Source organism: Taudactylus pleione, unplaced genomic scaffold, assembly GCF_031769625.1.
Source record: "Taudactylus pleione unplaced genomic scaffold, aTauple2 ptg000318l, whole genome shotgun sequence".
Taxonomy (NCBI): Eukaryota; Metazoa; Chordata; class Amphibia; order Anura; family Myobatrachidae; genus Taudactylus; species Taudactylus pleione.
This window is the reverse complement of record NW_028284719.1, coordinates 3,991,587-4,014,324: the sequence shown is the minus strand read 5'-3', so window position 1 is coordinate 4,014,324 and position 22,738 is coordinate 3,991,587. Positions and strand designations below refer to the sequence as shown.

The window sequence follows — 22,738 nt, the reverse complement described above, 5'->3', positions numbered from 1 at the left end:
CTACTTTGTTCTCATGGAGTATAGCCCACCTACAGTACTTTGTTCTCATGGAGTATAGCCCATGCACCATGTTCCCATGGAGTATAGCCTTTCACTCTGTTCCCATGGAGTACAGCCCACCCACTCTGTTAGAAAAAAATACCAAGGCACTCAGATTTACACTGTTGCTAATTGTTACTGCAGTGGTCAATACAGAAAAGGGGAGAAAATTGCCACCCCACAACCATAGAACCATAGAAATAGAGAAAAACTGCGCTAATATACAAGCATTTATATAGAAAAATATTTAATAAAATAATCAATTATATAATAAAGAGAAATGACATAAATGGCAATAGGTTCATGTAGCACAAAAATATATTGAATATAGAAAGAAATAATACAATACTAATATAATAAATGTTAAGATATAAGACAATTGTAAAAAAATTATAAAATAATGAAGTAAAGGAATGGTGGTGTCATATAGATGACAATAAATTGTAAATTAATACAAATGTTCTCTGTTAGTAATGTCTCAAGCTGCACTGTGTCCTTGGAATAAATCTATGGTGTGTGATTTGTACACAGTCAGATGCAACAGTTGCAAAAGGTTAGTTTCCACAGATTAGAGTTAATAATACCTGTAATTATACAGTGTATCCGCTTTCCATGTCAAGTCCATATAGGTGAATAGTACAGGGTTAAACATGTTGGTAAGAGCCACTGTACATGAAGCTGACCAAGAAGCACCCCGTCAGCCGCTACCGCATCCAGCCGGCATGGATAAAACAATTAATAGCAGCCAGTATGAAGGTCTCAGGCCACTGTGAATGGTCCGGTAACAGGCACTCTGATATACTCACGTATATATGTGTCGGAGCAGCCTGGGTGAAGGAGGCCTGGATCGGTGCTGAGGGAATTGCAACATGTGAGAAGGTGCGGCTGTGGCTTGTTAGAATGTCCAGAGCACCTTGTTCCACCCACTCTGTTCCCATAGAGTATAGCTAACCCACTTGGGCCCTGATTCAGAGCCGCTTGCTCTGACAGAGTGCTCGCTGTGAATCAGGGCCGGTCTTTTTTTTTTTTAGAACAGCCTCCTGGCTGCTCGCATAGCTGTGGGTGACCACCCACAGCTATAGCGAGCGGCCAGGAAGATGGTCACGATGGTCAAGACCATCATGACCATCGGGTTTGCGATGAGACCCTTATAGTATGGTATCCTACTTTTTGGGGTACATTTACTAAAGTGAGAGTTTTTAGAAATTGAGATGTTGCCCATAGCAACTAATCAGATTCTAGCCATTATTCTATAGAAGGTGCTAGTTAAATGTTCAGTTTACTTTAGTAAATATACCTCTTGGACTTAAGCATTTTTCTTAGTTTGGAGGTGCTCACTCTCTTCGCTCTTCACCTTATTCTTTATTACTATTTCTATGTTTTCTCTCATATTTGTTTTTCTTACTCTCTTTTGCTCTAATTTTTTTTTTAGTTTTACACATTATTTGTCTCCGTTTATCCCTTCCTTTTCTCATATAGACCTGAAAATCTAGTGGTTAATATAAGCTACTGTAAGTTAGACAATAAAAGAAAACCTTTCACTGGCTTGGGTTTTGCACATTTACAAGTAAATATCTGCCATTGAGTCAGGACTCACATATAAATATAGCCTAAAACCATTTTACAATGGTGCATTGCCTTTAACATAAACAAATCAATTTTGATGTCTTTCTTTGTCATCGGTCCAACAATGTAAAACTTCTCATTAGTATTATTCTTCTGAGGGTACTTAATGGTACTAAGTACCATCATTTTTTTCAGAAACAGGTTGTTCTTATCATTGTAGCAGAACCTCCACCCATTATATGCCCCAACTCCTTGCTTTGAATAAAAAACTTAAAAATAAACCATTTTAGCATTTTTTTTATTTTGGTTTACTAGAAACATGAGGAAAAAATTATTTATAATTAATTTTATTTATATAATCTTTATCTACGTCACATGATAAGAGCTGTAAGATTTAGAAAATGGCTTAGGACTATAGAAGGTAATAATAACTAAGGTAGATCAGTAGTTTTTAAGAAGCTTTTGAAGGTATCATCCATTTAGCCAATGGCCACTACTCTGACATCCTAAATATTTCCTTTGACAGCAGTAAGGATCATAAATTGCTTATAATCTATGAGATCACTGTCTACTTTTCCATCAAGTAACTCCCAGGAACCAATTACGAATCCTTCATCTGTGAGGTTCTTTTGTAGAAAACTTTCATCATAATTAAATGCATGTAACCTGTCATTACCAACAGTGTAATATGTGATATTTAAGCACCCAATTACAATAAAGTATCCCCCAGGCTTAAGCAACTTTGACATCTTCCTCAGGTTTCTGATGTAATCTTGTTGGTCCTGACAAACCACATCCAGCAACCATGCAGTGACTATACAGTCAGCTTGTGGTAACATCACCGGATCCGTGAGGTTTTCTTTGCTGAGGTCAAATTTCACAATGCATTTAATTGTTTCCTTCAACTTTTCTTCCTTGTCTTGTTCTTCCACACTAAAATAATTAAACTATTACATTATATAATATTGCAGTTTCAAGTGGCAGTGCAGAACTGTGTATTTCACTTCAGTTTTTTATACCACAAAAAAACAAACAAAAAAAAAACCCCAAATGATCTTCTCTAAGAGTATAAACACTTTCCTTGTAACTCTATATCTGCTCTTTATGTGTAAGGTATCTTCATAATTTTTTTTTCCCCTGGCTTGCTACCTGCATTATGGGAACTGTTAAATCGGAAGAAATAGCTAGGAAATATTCACTATTATCATCCATCTCTCAGATCTCCATTCAAAGCTAAACAGTTATTCTTTAAATTAAAATTTTGTTATTATGTTTTAAAATTGACTCATCTTTTATGTTTAGAATCACATTTTACCTGATGCCTCCCAGCTCAGTAATAATCTTAGATGCATGAGTCCAATCAAAAGCCCCAGTGCAGGTGTTCACCCATTTGTTGAGTTCCATAATACAGGACTCTCTCAATTTTAGTATAATGATTTCTTTAAAAAATTGACTTATAAGAAAAAGTGGATGAAGGATAGATCCTATACTGATGTCAATCAAAGTTTCTCCTTCAATACAACCTGCAGGAAAAATTCTGAAAAAAGCAGAAAAATAACAATCTATAGAGTTACAGTGAGATAATGGCAAAGAAAGATAATGAGAGTCCCAGCATTGGTCACATACTGAATCTGATTTCTTGATGTATGTTTCCAGCTTTAATACTGCATGTTAAATAAATTACTGGCACTCCAAGAGTTAATGCATTGCTCACAGCTTTGTGAATGACTTAATAGACACAAGGTATAAATGAGATCCCTACAGCCATGCTACAGAGGTCTTCAGCCTATAACAGCCACCCGTTCTTCCCTTAGAGTGATACAATCACCAGCACTAAGGATGCTGCCAGGTCTTAAAACTCAGGACAGTAGGAACTTATACAATACTCTGGTGATCACAAATATCTGACTGGTGTATATTATCAAGGCCATATACAGGCACAATAAATATAATTGCTGAAAGCATCGACATGTTATCTACAGATCAGGACTGGCAATATATTGCAAGCAGAGATGGACATTCAATGTGAATAGCAGGTGCAGCTTTAAGATATATTCAACCATGCCACTGGGCCAGAGGGTATTGCATATAGTGTATGTCAATGGGGCCAGAGGATTTGGCAGGTAGTGTATGTCACTGGGGCCAGAGGGTAGGGCAGGTAATGTATGTCACTGGGGCCAGAGGGTAGGGCAGGTAGTGGATGTCACTAGGGCCAGAGGGTAGGGCAGGTAGTGTATGTCACTGGGGCTGGAGGGTAGGGTGAGTAGTGTATGTTACTAGGGCCAGAGGGTAGGGCAGGTCGTGGATGGCACTGGGGCCAGAGGGTAGGGCAAGTCGTGGATATCACTGGGGCTGGAGGGTAGTGTGGGTAGAGATGTTACTAGGGCCAGAGGGGTAGGGTGGCCATGAGACAACAGAATGGTTCTGTCAGACAGAGGCTAGTACAGGCTCTATTAAAAAAAATGCTCTCAAAGCTGAGGAATTAGGGTGTGAGGCTATTTACAGACAGAGACCAAGTCTCACTTCAATAACATGGACCTGAGCACTGGCTTCATATACATACATACACCTGTGAAAGGAAGATCATTATTGCCCTTGTAGCACTGCTGTGGAGGTCTATATTTAGAACATTTAAAGAAAAGAAAACTCTGCCAATCCACCATGCTTAGCATCTGCTGTCGGAATCGGCTCCTAGGTTCTCCCCACACTACACTCCTTCCTGTTCACTATATAGTCACCCATTTATTAATGTTACGCACCAAACAGATGCAGAATTGTATAAGAAAAACAATAGTGTTCGGTTTAATATATTTTTATTTATTCTCCAATTTTAACATAAAATTTAAAGGATATGTTGGAAGTTCTGTCCACCATGTTGCAGTGTTAAGGATATTCTCTTTTCTCATTCCTCATGAACCTTTAACAACATGTCTGGCTGAATCTAAGCACAAGCATCAACAATTTGTTGTTGCAGGTGATAACTATCTTGTATCTTCACAGCATAAATAAATTCCTTTAGGTAACCCTAGAATAAATAAATCCAATGGATTTCTGTGGCCACTGAACTGGACCTCTATGGCTAAGTCACCTTTGGGGAAACTGCACATCAAGATATCCCTGACAATGAGCCCATAAAGAGTCCTTATACAGTATATAGATGTATTTTTTTTGTAATATAAGTTATTAAAATTTACAGAAAATATGTGATTTAACTGGTTGGAGACCTATAGTGGAAAACTACAGTGGTTTGTACTGAAAAGTGCAGCTGTCAGACTGTGGACTTTCTGGAAGCCCAGACCGACAGTTGGGATTTAAGGAGCCCAACGGTCCAGACTGACAATAAGGATTTGAAGATGGGAGAGCTTTGCTCGTTTAGGAGAGAGGATTTAAGATGTGCCAGTGGCAGTGAAGGAGGGATATGTCTGAGGTAGCAAACTTTGATAATCAGCGTACCGGCCATAAATAGAGACCGTCGGACACCGATGATGTCTGAGGTGGTGTGGAGACAAGACACAGCAGTGTGACTGAAACTGATCCCAACAGTAAGCTACAGTGCAGGGGGGAAACAAACTAATCCCAGTAACTAGCCCACCTTGTTTCCACTGCAGCCAAGGGGTGGAGGATCGAGTTACAGTAGGCAGCTGGTGGAGAGGGATTGTGAGGGGTTGAAGATCAGCCTCCTGAGGTAAAGCAGAAGGCAGGAGAATGGCACATGCAGACTAGATAAGCCATGATAAGCAGAGTAGTTAACACCAGTAAGGAACTGCCACTGTGCGAGTGCTATCAGCAGTAACGAGGAGGACTCAGGTGCAGCTGACAACTCCTAAGGCAACAATATGACTGCAGCTAAGTTTGACTGATCACATGGGCTACTGATAAGAGGCTGAGACAGAGGTGCTGTTGATCCCTATAGAGAAAAGCAGGACCTGGTCACTATCAAAGTAAATCAGGGCTGCAAAATCACCTCAAATTTTGTCTGACACTTGTAAACATTCTACAGTGGCTATTGAGACCCAATTCAGGGGGAAATCCACAAATACTAAGTACAGTATCCCCCAGATGTTATATGGATGGATTGCAGCAGATATCTTTACTATTGTCTGTGGTCCCTCTATTTCCAACAGCAATGGCAGATGGCATTATGCTGCTTTAATCTGTGGGCTACACTTTGCATCCTCGACAATGGCTTCCACGCATGTGTGATCTGGAGAAGGAAGTGAAGAAATCTCTGATGCGTTGTCTTCACTCTGAACACATCGCAGGGACAGGCTCCTTTAATTACATCTCAGTGCTATCATTGCATACTGCAATGTGATCAAGGGTGCTAATATCACACCCAGATCACATTGTGTATGTGATTATTGATAAATGGGCCCCACAGAGTATGGAGGTTGGGAGTGCATGGATCAAGTACAATGGCGCAACAGTGTATCAAAGAATACGTCCTGCCTAACACATTTTGTAACATATCATGTGACTTAATCAAAGGTAAAGTCACTTGATATGTGATGAAACGTGATAGCCAGGACGCTTCTTTGATACACTTTGATACACTGTTGCTCCATTACTATAAGAAGGGAGTTAGATAGGGAAGCTATAAAAGGTTATGTGGGCAGTCTTGGAATCTGATAAGCTTGCCTGAATAGGTGAGTTTTCAGAGAACGCTTGAAAGTTTGGAAACTAGTGGAAAGTCTTATTGTGTGTGGGAGGGCATTCCATAGGGTGGATGCAGCTCGAAAAAAGTCCTGTAACCATGCATGGGAACAAGTAATACGTGGGGATGAGAGACGCAGATCTTGTGCAGAGCGGAGATGTCGGGTAGGAAGATATTTTGAGATAAGTGAAGAGATGTATGTTGGTGTGGTTTGGTTAATAGCTTTATGTGTGAGTGTCAGTATTTTAAACTGAATATGGTAGAAGACCGGCAGCGAATGGAGGGACTGACAGAGTGGATCAGCAGACACTAAACGTTTGGTGAGAAAGATTAGCCTCACAGCTGATTTCAAAATGGATTGTAGTGGGGAGAGCCTGTTTTTGGGAAGACCAATAAGGAGACTATTGCAATAGTCAATGCTGGAAATAATGAGTGCATGTATTAGAGTTTTTGCAGTGTCTTGTGTAAGATATGGTAAAATTTTAGCTACATTTTTTAGATGTACAGTATGTAACAGGATTTAGAAACAGATTGAATGTGGGGAACAAAAGACAGTTCAGAGTCAAGGATGACACCTAGGCAGTGAGCTTGTCATTTGGGGTTGATTGTTGAGTTGTCAACAGTAATAAAGACATCAGGATGGTAACTACTATTGGGTGGTGGAAATGTAATTAATTCTGTTTTGGATATATTAAGTTTGAGGTGGCGAGATGACATCCAAGATGAAATGGCAGAAAGAAATTCAGTGACATGGACCAGCACAGATGGTGACAAATCAAGGGAGGATAGATATATTTGAGTATCTTCCACGTACAGATGATACTGAAAACCAAAAGAGCTGATTAGTTTGCCAAGAGAGGTGGTATAGATTGAGAAAAGAAGAGGACATTTTACTGAGCCTTGTGGTACTCCAACTGATAGAGGTAGTGAAGTGGAGGTAGAATCAGAAATGCAATCTGTGAAAGAGCGATTAGATAGGTAGGATGAGAAAAGGGCTGTGTCTTGAAGACTTAGGAATTGTAGTGTTAGTATGAGAAGAGAGTGGTCAACAGTGTGTCAAAGACTAATTTACATATGCTTTATGCTGTATAATGAAGCAGTTCATGAGATTCAATAGTGCATTTGCACATCCATTTTGTTTCTCTGTCCAAACTCACATTTAAATGGAAATTAGTGTGTGTCTTTAAGGCTGCTCCCAAGGAAAACTGTTTATCTAACACAGTGAACAAGAGCTTGCCCATATATGTATACTTGGGTTGAGAACAACACTCAGACTAAATATGGGGATGCAGCACGCCATGAGTATTTCTTAAAAGAATTCAGTTTCGATTGTGATTGCCAAGGAGGAGCTAGCAAGAACAAGCTTTGTCTATCTGATAATGTTAGTGGGTGTATAAGGGAGGCGTATAACCTGAATATTGTAATAGGGTATAAGTACTGTGTGACAATGTCAATGAGTGTTGTTTTGCTGCATCAACCCTTGGAGATTATGTCCCAGTTAAAGGGCTTGATCTATTTATTTCATTAATTAATAAAATCACAAATTCTTAAGTATACTGGATTGGACTTTATTACTATATGCTACAATGGAACACCTGATAAAAGGTAGATTTCTATAGATTTTAAACAGCAGGAGGCACTGCTATTGCATTACGACATCTACCTGTGCACCTGTCAGGTTTCCTCACTACCTCAACAATGGGAGAGGAGTGGCTGTACCTTCTGTCTGGCCAGCAGCTGGGACATCCAATCTCCAAAATCTTCGTGAGTATCAGAATTAATTATATATATGCATTATGTGTATATATATATATATATATGTATGTTTCAGTGCTCTGAGGTATTATGTAAGAATGAGAGGAAACGAGTGACCTGGTGATGAGGGGGTGTGGCTAAAGTTGAACTCAGAGATGATTTTATATTGTGTGTTGTTGCATTTAAGTAATATTGCTAAAAATAGAGTTAACTGTATTAAGATGCTTTAATAATTTTAGACTGTGGACTGATCACCCACAATTCAAGTTAAAAAGAAAAAAATATTGAGATGTTATATATTTAATATTTGTGTAGTGAAGAATATAGGAATCATGAATATATGAAATGTGGAAATTTACCTATTATTCAGACAGATGTGTCCCAAGAGGTAACACTTTAAAAATGTGTTTGTATTTGCTTGGAGAAAAACAGGTCATCATAGAAAGCATATTCTGACTATGTGCGTTTCTATGGTGAGTGTTAAAATGACAAGAGATGATAAAATGTGTATTCCAGTGGATGGAAATAAAAAGCGCAGTGTAAAGTGTGAATTTGTAATTTTTACATAATTGGTATAAGTAATTCTAAATTAAATGCAGAGATCAGCCCGCGCACTATTCATGTCTTTAAACTCTACACTTTCTTAAACAAATGTATGTTGTTGGGAACACAATGGCAGGCTGCAGCTGCTATTGCTATTTCTATAATTGTGTCAGTAATGTTTAAAAATATTCTAAAATCCTTAACATAGTATTATCAGATAGTTATAGAGATGTGAAAACACATTGTCACGGAATCTGTGTCAATGTAAAGTTTAAATGGTTAAATAGAAGATGATTCAAGAAAAAAAAAAGTTCAGGCTGTTTTACATTATTGTTGCCAAGAAAAAGTGCTTAGAAGTTCAGAATACCCCAGACAAAAGAGAGCTTACAAAAGGAAAAAGCTGTAAATACTGTAGATGAATAGAAATGTGTTACATTATCATTGGTACATAAACCAATAGTGAAAGATTGAAAACAGCTAATTTTTAGAAATGTCATATTTGAGATAAATAGTACTGATATTATTACTAACCATAAGCCAAATGTTTAATGCTACGTTATACCAGACTAAATAAGAAATGTTTGAGGCAGTTGCTGATAATCATAAAGGATTCAACATGATTACATGCTTAAGGGACTTTTTAAGGATAGGGTGAATGATGCATAACATAATAACATTTTAATATCTAGAGTGGGAAGAACTATCCTTTAACATAATTGTTAACTTTAAAAGGGGGATGACAGATGCAGATCTTGGGCAGAGCAGAGATGTCGGGTTGGATGATATTTTGAGATAAGTGAAGAGATGTATGTTGGAGTTAATAGCTTTATGCGTGAGTGTAAGTGTTTTAAATTGAATACGGTAGAAGACCGGGAGCCAATAGAGGGACTGACAGAGTGGATTAGCAGACACTGAATGTTTGGTGAGAAAGGTCAACCTCGCAGCTATATTCAAAATGCTGTATAGTGGGGAAGACCAATAATGAGACTATTGCAATTGTCAATGCTGGAAATAATGACTGCATGTGTTAAATTTGTTGCATTGTCTTGCGTAAGATATGGTCGAATTTTGGCTATGTTTTTTAGATGCATGTGACAGGATTTACAGACAGATTGAATGTGGGGAATATAAGATGGTTCAGAATTAAAGATGACAGCTAGGCAAAGAGCTTGTGAAGTGGGGTTGATTGTCGAGTTGTCAATAGTTATAAAGATATCAGGTTGGTAACTACTATTGGCTGGTGAAGATATAATTAATTCTATTGTGGATATATTAATTTTGAGGTGGCGAGATGACATGCCAAGATGTAATGGTGAAGAGATAGTGGCACAAACCAGCATAAATGGTGACAAAACTGGGGAGGATAGGTAAATTTGAGTATCCTCTGCATACAGATGATACTGAAAACCAAAGGAGCAGATTAGTGTGCTAAGAATGGAGGTAGAATCAGAAAATTGCACAGTATAAGAGCGATTATATAAGTAGGATGTTAATCAAGAAGGGATGTGTCTTGAAAACCTAGGGATTATAGTGTTTGTATAGGAAGAGAATGCTGTTTCTGTGGAGTATTAGGAATGAGATGAGAAGAGTGTAGATACTTCATCTATATTAGAGTGGTCTAATAAATATGATCCTATATACTTCCTATATACAGACCATAATTCCTAAATGTTTTGCTTGATTGAATATTTCAGAGTGAAAAAAAAAAAGTCTGTGTAACTAGTGTGTCAGTGTGAGTTTCACTCTCTCTGTGTACCCCTCCCAGATCGAAAAACTGCACCGAGGAGAAAAGAAAAAAAAAGTTTTTTGTTTCAAGGAAATGCTTTAACTATCTCAGAGCATGAGACTGTGTCCGTATTCTTGTGTCATAGGTTTCTTTTGTACCTCAGCCAGGGTTCTAATAAAAGAAGGTGAGACATACTTATTAGTAGATACGCTATATCTACTTAGTGTTTTAAAAAGACGGGTAATATTCCAAAAAAAAGTCATAAACAGTTTACAATATTTGATGAATAATCTGCAATTTTTTTGTTCTTACAGATGAATCAGCCCTTATCTAACAGTGATCTGTTGTTACATTCAAAGTTATTGTAAACTTTAAAAAGAAATATTAACAATTATTGTGTTTCTTTTGCAGAAGCAAGTTAAAAGTTAAATAGGACAAAATCCAACTGTATACTGATAATTTACAGGACGTTGTTTTCCACCAGCTCGAAGACATTTATATCCTTAAAGGGTGGCATTATTTTTTAAGTTATTTGTTTTACATACTGTTGTTCAGATATTTAATAATGCTAAACTTAAACATGTTCCTACAGCCAGATTTTCTTGATGGGGATAATATTTTAGACTCATATCAATCTTGCGTGTCATATTTTCAATTGTGCTACCTTGATCTTCTTTATCCTCAACAGGGGGGGATATGGTTGATTATGGTTAACAGTGAGGAAAAGGAAGACAATGAATATGTTTGCAATAATGAAATATAAAAATATTTTTCAGTAATGGAAAGTTTCATTAGATAATCATGACTTAGTTCTCTTTACTGATGATAGCTGTTTCAGACAGATACATAATGTTTTTTTTTTTGGTTACAGAAACTACCACATTCAACGTAGTTAACTGAATGTAATGTACAGTATTGATTATAGCAATTGAAAGCATAGGGGTTACCGCATAGCTTCTGGGAACTACAATTTTACATGTACAAACAGTTAAAGAACTGAAAGAAGCAATGTCTACTAAAAATAAGTTGTAGTAATTAAGTGTTGGGTAAATACTAAAGAGATTGATAATATTTTCATGGGTAATATATTAATGGACAGGGTAGTATGAAAGCTAATTTTAAGTACATATAATAAGCTAGTTATAGAAACTCAGTTGATGTTGACCAATTTGACCAATTAAGGCAATATCTGGAAAATACTTCTCACAATGAGGTCAATGTCTGGAAATTAAAGCATTGTTACAAGAGAAGATGACAATGGGTATTTGAGTAGAATTGAAATTATTACAAGCCATATAGGGGTTGTTCATGGGTTAGTACATTTAAGAGCAGACAATATGAATCGCATTGTACAATCTTACTGGTATGCTCGAGCCAGAGATAAAGAGAAAATGTGAATGTTTATGTAATTTGGTTGATAAATAATGTAGAGAAAATGGTACCTACTAAAACATACTATTGATAATTGATTTTATTCAGTTACCAATGAAGAAAAAAAGAAGGATTGAAGTATGTTGATTAAAAAGGATTGAAGCATGTTGATTAAAAAGAGGATTAATGTTCTTTTTAAGGTTTTGGGATGTTTTAAAATATAGTGTTAGCATGTTTTTGGAGTTTACTGAATTTATAGCTCCGTAATGCTAAGAGAAGAGATTTTGGAGGAATTTGCATGTAAGGTATAGTTTGATTACTGTAAGTGTTATTGAAAGTTACAGGGGAAGTTTTTCAAATAAGTGATTTGATGGGAATAGAATCAAAGTTACACACAATGGTGTTATAAGAAATAAATGAGTTAAACTTACAAAAGATACAGGAATGGCATTGTTTGAAGGCCTACATTTGGTGCTTCATAGTAATAGAATCACACCTGAGCCTTATCTCAATCTCTCCTTATTAATTGTTTTTTTTAACTACAATCAAGATGTGTTACTAAACCAAAGATTACTAAACCAAAGACTGATTTGAGATTACAACATAATTTGACTGTTCAATATTTTATACAATTGTCTAAGCAGCTACAACAAGACGAATTTCGGGGAAGCTCAACAGGATATTCAACCAATATCAGCATTTGATACAGAAAATGAAAGACAGTCTAGAGACTATGATGGTATGATGAGAAGTTTGTTATATTCTGGTTCCCTTACAGATCAATGGGATGGTCCTTGACATGGCAAAGTAATGCTGACAACAGATACAGCTATAAAGGTTGCTGAGAAGGACACCTGGATCCATGGCTTGCATTGAAAAAGGTCAGAGAGAGATCGAGCTTAAAGGGGACTTATTCTCAGACTCAAGTTTTGATATAAAGACTGTGATATAAGACTAACTAAATTGGATTTATGAGAACTTTTCAATCAAGATGGAGATTATTGTTTACAATAGACTATGATATAGACACCACTGATGACAAAGAAAACCTTAATTTTTCTTAGCTGCGTGATGGAAACAATCATGTTTATTGCAACATTGAGACATTTTTTTTTTTGGAGAGAGGGCGAGCAAGGGTTCATGGTCTGGTATGACTACACATCCAGTAGTGTGGTTGATGGGGTTATTCTAATATGTCCTTTCCTTCCTCTTTTCTAAGCAGGTTAAATTATCGGTGTCAGAAATCTGATTTATCATCTACTGAAAAGTGCATTTGCATTTACTGTACTAAACCAGAAGAAAGGTGTATACTATGGTGTATGGATATTATTCAAAAGAGTATCCAATTCTACAAAAATATTCATTGATGGGTAAAGTATTAAATGCTACTAATTTTTTAATTTGTGCCATAAAAATTGTTGAGTTGAAATATACTGAAATGACTAAGATAATTAACATAAAAACAAGAGAGAATTGTGTAATTAAAAAAAAAAATAGGAAAAAAACAGGAAAAGGGGTTACTGATAACTATAACTTGACAAAACCACTAGTAATTATGTTATTTTCATATGTAAGTGAACGTATTCCATTTTGTTTTTATAAGAAAGTATATGAAATGAAGCAGACTACACCTCAGATCTGAATAACTGCAGGAATGTTTACTAGTCCAATACAAGTAGAAAATGTTGAATCAGAATATTGTAATAAAATCTTTACTGTGTACAAACCTTAAGTTCCTTGCTATACTGAACAATGTAAGGAAGATTTTTAAAGAACTAGATGCTTATTATGTACAATGTATTTTTACAATGAGGCATTTGATTATACACTGCTAGGGATTAGTTCTAATAGTGAGTGTTCCAAATAGTTATACAGATCATATAGTTCAGACATATTAGGAATGTTAATTACTACCATGATATTTGGGTTTGATGTTATATTCTTGTTACCAGATGATCTTTACCACCTATGAGGAAAGTATGCTTACACATTATTGCCAATTAATTCAGAAGATATTTCCATTTTAGGCAAACTGATATTACTGTTTTATGTTATAACTCATAATAATTTGTGATAAGTTATTTTGCAGGATGCCAGACATTTTACATGAGATATTGATCCAGTGAATAAAAAATACATTTCCCAAATTGATACTTCAGTGAGACATCATGTTGGAAACATCTTTGCTAACATCCTTACGTATGATAATTGGGGATATTTGGATAATCAACATGAAATTATTGAACTAGACAAATTTATTGACAATGATATTGGACTTTATATGATAAGACATTCATATATGTTGGACATTTATTAAAAATATTCCGGAATGAACAATTACTACAACACCGCCATAATTGATTGCTTAATTGTACAGACTGGAGGATATTGTCGAACTTTTTATACAAACCTTGAAATTCACTGTTGAAGTTATTTGACCAATGATACTACAGATGAAGAAGCCATTATTATCAATTACATGAATGCAGCTTATACTATAAAAGAAGAATTTCAATGAATACATTATGATAAAGACTCTAAAGTGATTTAAGATGATCATGATTAGATACTAATTTTTGATTTTCAGGTTTAGAAATGTTTTTTAACATATTTTATGTACAGACAAAGTTTATTCTTGAAATCTTAATCCTGATTTCTTTTGTAGTTGGCCTATGCTGTATTCAGATGGCTACTTTAAGAATGAAAACATACAAGAAATGGAGATGAGATATAGCACATGTAATTAATGTGCTTATCTAAGGTTGGAGCTGTCAAAGACTAATTTACATATGCTTTATGCTGTATAATGAAGCAGTTCATGAGATTCAATAGGGCATTTGCATGTCCATTTTGTTTCTCTCTCCAAACTCACATTTAAATGGAAATTTGTGTGTGTCTTTAAGGCTGCTCCCAAGGAAAACTGTTTATCTAACACAGTGAACAAGAGCTTGCCCCTATGTGTATACTTGTGTTGAGAACAACACTCAGACTAAATATGGGGATGCAGCATGCCATGAATATCTCTTAAAAGAATTCAGTTTCGATTCTGATTGCCAAGGAGGAGCTAGCAAGAACAAGCTTTGTCTATCTGATAATGTTAGTGGGTGTATAAGGGAGGCATATAACCTGAATATTGTAATAGGGTATAAGTACTGTGTGACAATGTCAATGGGTGTTGTTTTGCTGCATCAACCCTGGGAGAATATGTCCCAGTTAAAGGGCTTGATCTATTTATTTAATTAATTAATAAAATGGAAAATTCTTAAGTATACCGGATTGGACTTTATTACTATATACAACAATGGAACACCTGATAAAAGTTAGATTTCTATAGATTTTTATACAGCTGTCAAAGGCAGCAGAGAGATCTATAAGAATTAGAAGTGAATAATGGCCTTTAGCCTTGGCAGTGACCAGATCATTTACTACCTTAGTCAGTGCTGTCTCAGTGGAGTGTTGGGAATGAAAGCCTGACTGAAGTGGGTCCAATAAGTTGTGGGTGTTAAGAAAGTGTGTGAGGCGAGTGTAGGCAAGTCTCTCCATTAGCTTGGATGGGCATGGGAACTGGGACATAGGACAGTAATTTGAGAGAGAATTAGGGTCAGAATTTAGTTTTTTCAAAATGGGAGTAATCACTGCATGCTTGAACAGTGATGGAAAGATACCAGTAGAGAAAGAGAGATTACAGATTTTAGTTAAGTGTGAGATGAGAACAGGAGACAGAGCTTTACTGATTTGTGAGGGTATAGGATCAAGAGGAGAGGTAATAGAGTAGGAGGATGAGAAGAGTGTAGATAGTTATTTATGCTAATTAGTATGTCCTCATACACAGCTGACTATAAATGTATCACTATGTACAGAAAAATCTTAATGGACAATTATTAATGATAATTAAATATTTGACCTACCCAGTCGATGTTACAATGCTACAATGTGATATGAATCATCAGAATTTTGTCTTTACTTAAAAATAAACAGGGGCACGGGGAAAATACCAGGGCTGGTAGATCTTTGGGAGGGGACAGCCCATTTTAAATTGTGACCATGGCGACTCAACAAAGGCTCTATATTGAGCATGAACTGCTCCTCCTGCTGCACTACCCACATAGAGAACATGTTGCAAATCTTTGTGAACTTTGTCTCAGATGCAGTTCATACATTTAGCCGTGGATCAGTGTATATAAGAGAATAAAAATAAAGAAAAAAGTTAATGCATTTAATAAAATGTCACTGCAATGCATTTCATTGTGATGGACTGTGGAGTAGCACAATCTGCCTTCACTCAGAAATTGTCTCTATCCGCTTACAGAAAACACCGCAAATCATTGTGGAACTTGTTGCAGACACAGTTTATTAAGCTGCTGATCAGTGTATATAAGAAAATGACAGAACACACACACTCCATAGAGAAAAAACATATATATTGAGGATTCCTCAGACACCCTCGTTTAGCCATTTATTATCCAGGGTCGTGTCACTGTCCTCTGTACCTGCTCATGGCCACACTCACCTACTTCATACCCACACATCATCTTAACTCTACCGCCACTTGCTCCCTTACTTGCTCTGATCTTGCTCTTTCTATCAATCATTGCCATCTGAAGATGTTTGTTTGTTCCCTTTGTGCAGTCATCCTGAAACATTGACTATTCAGGTATTGAGATGTGAATCAGTCCCTGTGTTATATGTAATTCATGACTATACCAATGCATTTTTGATGATTGCTTTAAACAAACTGATAAACATTATATAACTGTGATGATTGCTCCTAACTGAACTGCATTGATTGGATACAATGTGTAATCTCACAATACAATGACTTGGAGATATTGTATCACTCGGTTCAGCATGCGCAGCATTTGTGTCACACACAGTATAAATTTTAGTTAATTTGAAGAAAAAAAACCCTTTATAAAGTGCCTCGTGGGTTATTTTATAACCACATGGACAAACTGTTAATTTGTGATGAAGGCACTTACTTGGAAATTAGTGCACTTACAGTACTTGTCTATTAATTGTCTAATATATATATATATATATATATATATAATCTTGAGAACCACTAAATCTTGTTTGTGATGCAGTTTTCACTATACTATAGAGCATTTTTTGAGAAAGGTTTAGGTGTATGAAACAATAATGTATGACAAAATGAGCAGTTGTGATTTTAGTTAAGCAAGTCAATAAAATAATGGATGTCTGAGCACTTTCTTAGCTTGCGCTGCCTAAAATGTGAAGATATATCACAATGATGAACTTCATTTTATATCATGTAGAGATTAATGTACATTGAGGAAATGCTCAACCCCACCATATGGCCATCCTCTCAGCTAGCACAGAGCCAAGAGTCTGGTAAGTCTTGAATTTTCTAAACCAGTTTGACAACAACACTCCCTTATGAGCTCAGCTCGCGGCCTGCATCTGACCAGCACCACATGGGCCTTGACATCTCAAGGGCAGACTAGATTGGCCAAGTGCTTCTTATCTGCCATCAAATTATATTTTTCTATGTTTCTATCCATCCTCTACCACTGTACAACATCACCATCTGGGCCCCTGCTCGCATTCTGCCTCAGAACATAAATGTGTACTGTCCCCACACTACACATGGCTGCTCTGGTAGGTAGGGTGTTGCTGCGATTCAAGTTAATGCCATAATCATATAACCTCTCCACCACAGTTCCACCAATCTGTTCCCATGGAGTATAGTCCACCCACTCTGTTACCATGGAGTATAGACCACTCACTCTGTTACCATGGAGTATAGCCCACCCACTCTGTTCCATGGAGTATAGCCAACCCACTCTGTTCCCATGGAGTATAGTCCACCCACTCTGTTACCATGGAGTATAGTCCACCCTCTCTGTTCCTTGGCATATAGTCCACCCACTCTATTCCCATGGAGTGTAGCCCACCCACTTTGTTACTATGGAGTATAGTCCACCCACTCTGTTCCCATGGAGTATAGCCCACCAACTCTGTTTCATGGAGTATAGCCCACCCACTTTGTTACTATGGAGTATCATCCACCCACTCTGTTCCCATGGAGTATAGTCCACCCACTCAGTTAAAATGGAGTATAGTCCACCCACTCTGTTGCCATTGAGTATAGCCCACCCACTCTGTTGCCATTGGGTATAGCACACCCACTCTGTTCCATGGCGTATCGTCGACCAACTTTGTTACTATGGAGTATAGTCCACCCACTCTGTTCCCATGGAGTATAGCCCACCCACTCTGTTACCATGGAGTATAGCTCACCTACTCTGTTCCATGGCGTATAGTCCACCATCTTTGTTACTCTGGAGTACAGCCTGTTCACTCTGTGCCCATGGAGTATAGCCCACCAACTCTTCTAAACACAACCTTCTATTTAGGGTTTTCTTGCCTCTACACCTTCTCATTGTCATTAGTTTGGAGGTGCTCGCTCTATTCTTCTGTCTTCAACTTATACTTCATGTTTTCACTCATATCTATTTTTCTTACTCTCTTGCTCTCATTCTATTTTTTTCTTTTACTCTTTCTATCTCGTTTATCTCTCATGTTTCTCACATAGATCCGAAAATCTAGTGGTATGTATAAGCTACTGTACGTTAGACAATACAAGTAAACCTCTGACTGGCTTAGGTTTTGCACAGTTATAAGTAAATATCTCCCATTGAGTCAGTAATCACATATAAATACAGCCTAAAAGCATATTATGGTGGTGCATTGCCTGTAACGTCTTCAGATTTCATTTTTGATGGTCTTCTTTGTCTTCTTTGTCATTGGTCCAACCATGTAGAACTGCACATATTTCTCATTAGTGATATATTTCTGTGAGTCATGTGGAAAAATAGTTTATAAGATACATTATATTTTACATAATTCCATATTTAAATATGAGAATACAGCTCATGCAATTCAAAATGGCCTTTGTACAGCCATTCTGTTTATTAAAACTTAGACATACTACAGTAAGTAAAAGAGTTGAGATGTCTTTATAGACAACTCCCTATGAAAGTGTTTATATGAAGAATTGCACAAGAACTTGACCATGTACAGTATGTATAATTCTGGGCTGGTGTAAGATACAAACCAAATATAGATATACAGAACACAATGAGTATCTCATGAAGGAATCTATTTCTATTTGATTGCCAAAGAAGTCAATCATTATTATTCCTGCATTATAACCCTGGGAGATATGTATGCTCCCAGTTAATGGCTAGATCTATTTAATTAATTAATAAATGACAAATTGTTAAGTATATTGGATTGGAGTCTATTACTTTATGCAACAATGGAACACCTGGTAAAAATTAATTTTATACAGTTGGAGGCACTGCTTTACCTTAATAATACCTACACCTGTCATTTTCTTCACTACCTCAACAAGTGGGGAGAAGTGTCTGGCCAGGAGCTGGGACATCCTATCTCTCATATCTTGGTGAGTATAAAAATTATTGTATTCATATACTTATTTCTGTACTCCGAGATGTTTTGAGAGAGTGAGAGGAGACAGGTGACCAGTGGGTGTAGCTAAAGTTGATCTCAGAGCTGATTTTACATTGTTTGTTGTTACATTTAAGTAATATTTCTAAAATATTGTTGATTTAAGTGTATTGAGATACTGTAAAATTTTAAGAGTGTGGACTGATCACCCACACTTTAGGTTAGAAGAAGTTCTTTAGAAGTTATGTGTTCATTATTTGTGTAGTGAAGAATATATGAATCATGTGTACAGCATATGTGCATTAATTAGAAGAAATTTGTATTGGTGTGCGGAATATTGGTTGGGATAGAAGACATTTTTTTCATAAGAAAGATGTGCCCCAAGGGGTAATATAGACATGGAGCAACCATGGGTGCTGATAAAGGCTAAAATTCGCTCAGAACAATCGTCTGCATATTACATCATGAAACAAATTAATCCTGATTATGTGCAGTTCTGTGATGAATAATTGTTATGAGTAATCTAAATTGAATGCAGAGTTCATCCCACACGCATGAGTAAAACATCCTTAAACCCTACACTTTCTTATTATTCCTATGGTTGTTCCTGTAATTTTAAAAATAGTGTTATATATGACTTAAAATAGTGTTACAGATTCTGATTTTAGTGATCAGATAAATAAAATACGTAGAACCTTTGCAAACAGACACTGTCACAGTATCTGCATCAGCATAAACTAAAGCTTACAGGGTTAAATAGATTGAGTCAAGAAAAAAAAAGAAAAAAAAAAATGCAGGCTGATGATATTGTTGCCAAGAAAAAAAAAGAAGTTTAGAATTTCCCAGACCAAAGAAAGAATTTGCTAAAGAGCTGTAGATGCTTAGAGATTTCTGACATTGTCATTGTTACATGAACCTATAGATAAGGGATGGAAATTGTTCATTGAAGTAATGTGATTCATGAGGCATATAGTGTTAATATTATTACTGACCATAGACCAAATGTTTAACGTAATACTAGACTAAATAAGAAAAGTTTGAACCAGTTGCTGATTATTATAAGAGATTATTGGAAAATCTTAAAGATTACGTAGATTACTTATACGATTAAGGGACTTTTTATGGATAGGTTGAATGATGCATTACGTAAAACAGTAGTGTAACAATTCAATATCTAGAGTGGGAAGAACAATCCTTTAATATACTTGTTAACTTCAAAACGGCACGGGAGAAACATCTTGCAGAGAAGAGAAAAAAAACTTATGAAGATTTAGATAAAAGAGTTTAGAAAAAATGCAGTTGAAAGTGAACTAAAAGCAGATTAGGGACAGAAATATGATTCTATATACTGTATTTCCTATATACAGAGCAGGATTGTATTATTTTTCATCCTGATAAATATAATTGTAACAATAATTGTTTTACATGTTTGAATATTTTCATAGTGAGAAAACTGTCCATCTGTGTACTCAGGGCCTGATTCAGACTCAGATTCAGGTCGATGGTGGGCCAGTGTGCATGCGCATGATGCAGAAGGCTCCGTCGTGCGCATGCGCGAGATCCGAATAGCGACAGGCACTCCGTCGCTATCCGGGTCTCGCAACAAAGGGGGCGAGCTGTCGATGTTGAGTGACAGTTTTCCCCCTTTGGTGGATGGGCTGGGGCAGTGCTCTGTATATAGGAGGCATTCCCATGTGAACGCCTCCGTTTGGGGGTGGTCCCACTGACATCACGAGTGATGTCAGTGGGAGAGATTTCGGCTCTGTTAGAGCTGAAATCTCTCTGGGGCTTGCGGCCACGAGACCCTACCACAAGTTCACCCACAGCTATGCGAGCGGCCAGGAGGCCATTCTAAAAAACCAGAAGGCCGGCCCTGATTCAGAGCGAGCGCTCTGTCAGAGCATCTGGCTCTGAATCAGGGCCTCAGTACATCAGTGTACATTACCACTCTCTCTGCTTCAGCTTCACTGAAGAAAAAAAAAGTTTTGTTTCAAGGGGATAAAATGCTTTATCTCTTTCATAGCATGAGTATAGACCTTGTATTCTTCCATCATAGGTTTCTTTTGTACCTCAGCCAAGGGTACTGGTGAAAGGAGGTTATGAGACATACTTTTTATTAGATGCTGTAGAATCCTAATTTTTACCTGGTATTTCATTGTTGCTTAAAGTAATAGATTCCAATCCAGTATACTTAAGAATTTGTCATTTATTAATTAATTCAATAAATCGATTTAGCCCTTAACTGGGAGCACATATCCCCCAGGCTTATAATGCAAGAATAACGATTGATTTCATTACAAAGGCTTTATAGCTTCCATTACAGTCTTCAGGTAATACGCCCCCTGTACACCCACTGACATCATCAGATAGACAAAGTTTGTTCTTATGGTCTTTTGAAGAATAATCTGCAATTTTTTTGTTCTTACAGGTGACTTAGGCCCTCATTCAGAGCCGTACGCTCTGAGCAGAGCGCATGCTCTGAATGAGGGCCGCCCTCCATAAAAATAGAGCGTCCTCCTGGATGCTTGTATAGCTGTGGGTCACCACCAACAGCCTATACGAGCGCGCAGTTTGATGGCCGCGATGGTCTTGACCATCGCGACCATCGAAACTGCGAGCCGGAGCCTGCGGTTGAGGTTTTCAACCGCAAGCTTCGGAGTGATTTTGGCTCTATCAGAGCCAAAATCACTCCCACTGACATCACTAGTGATGTCAGTGGGCCGGCTTCTGATGGCAGGCGTTCCCGTGGGAACGCCCCCGTCAGGGAGACACGCCCCCGGCACGCCCACCAAAGGGGGCGTGCTGTCAATCAACATCGACAGCACGCCCCCTTTGATCAGACACAATGAGCGAAGGACTTTCCTTCGCTCATCGCGTCTGGCGCATGCGCACGACGGAGCTCCCTCCGTCGTGCGCATGCTCAGTGCAGAACATCGACCCACTTGCGAGTGGACAGCCGCTCGCGAGTGGGTCTGAATCAGGGCCTTAGTCCTTATATAACAGTGATCTTCTGATATATTCCAAGTTATTTCAGAATGGAAGATACTAAACAATTGTTGTGTTTCTTTTGCAGAAGCAGGTTACAAAGTTTAATGGGACAAAATCCAACAGTATACTGATAAGTTTAAATATACAGGATGTTGTTTACCGCCAGGTTGAAGACATTGATATACTTAAATGGTGGCATTAATTGTTAAGATGAATTGCATCTATTTGTTTTACATACTGTTGTTCAGATATTTAATGATGCTCAACTTAAACATGTTCCTACAGCCAGATTTTCTCAATGGGAGATTGTTTTTTAGACTCCTATCAATCACAGATCACAGATGTCATATTTTGAATCGTGCTACATTGATCTTCTTTATCTGCAACAGGGGGAATATGGTTGATGGTGAGGAAAAGGAAGAAAATGAACATGTTTGCAATAATGAAATATAAAAATATTTTTGAACAATTAAATGCATGAATAAAAACTTTTCTGTTAGAACAGACATTTGTTGAAGTTTAATTAGATAATCCTGACTTAGGCCCTCATTCAGAGCCGTACGCTCTGAGCAGAGCGCACGCTCTGAATGAGGGCCGGGCTCCATTTTCATGGAGCGTCCTCCTGGACGCTCGTATAGCTGTGGGTCACCACCCACAGGCTA

The 22,738-nt window shown here is 37.3% G+C and overlaps 1 protein-coding gene across 1 annotated transcript in view; it reads right to left on the bottom strand.

The window, feature by feature from the left end:
- Positions 1-2,111: 2,111 nt before the first annotated feature.
- Positions 2,112-22,738, bottom strand: part of LOC148509676 (nicotinamide N-methyltransferase-like) — a 28,038-nt gene continuing 7,411 nt past the window's right edge. The window contains exons 4-5 of the mRNA XM_088442944.1: positions 2,921-3,128; positions 2,112-2,538 (exon numbers count right to left, since the gene is read on the bottom strand). Coding sequence (XP_088299070.1) covers positions 2,112-2,538; positions 2,921-3,128 — 635 coding nt within the window. The remainder of the gene's footprint in view (positions 2,539-2,920; positions 3,129-22,738) is intronic.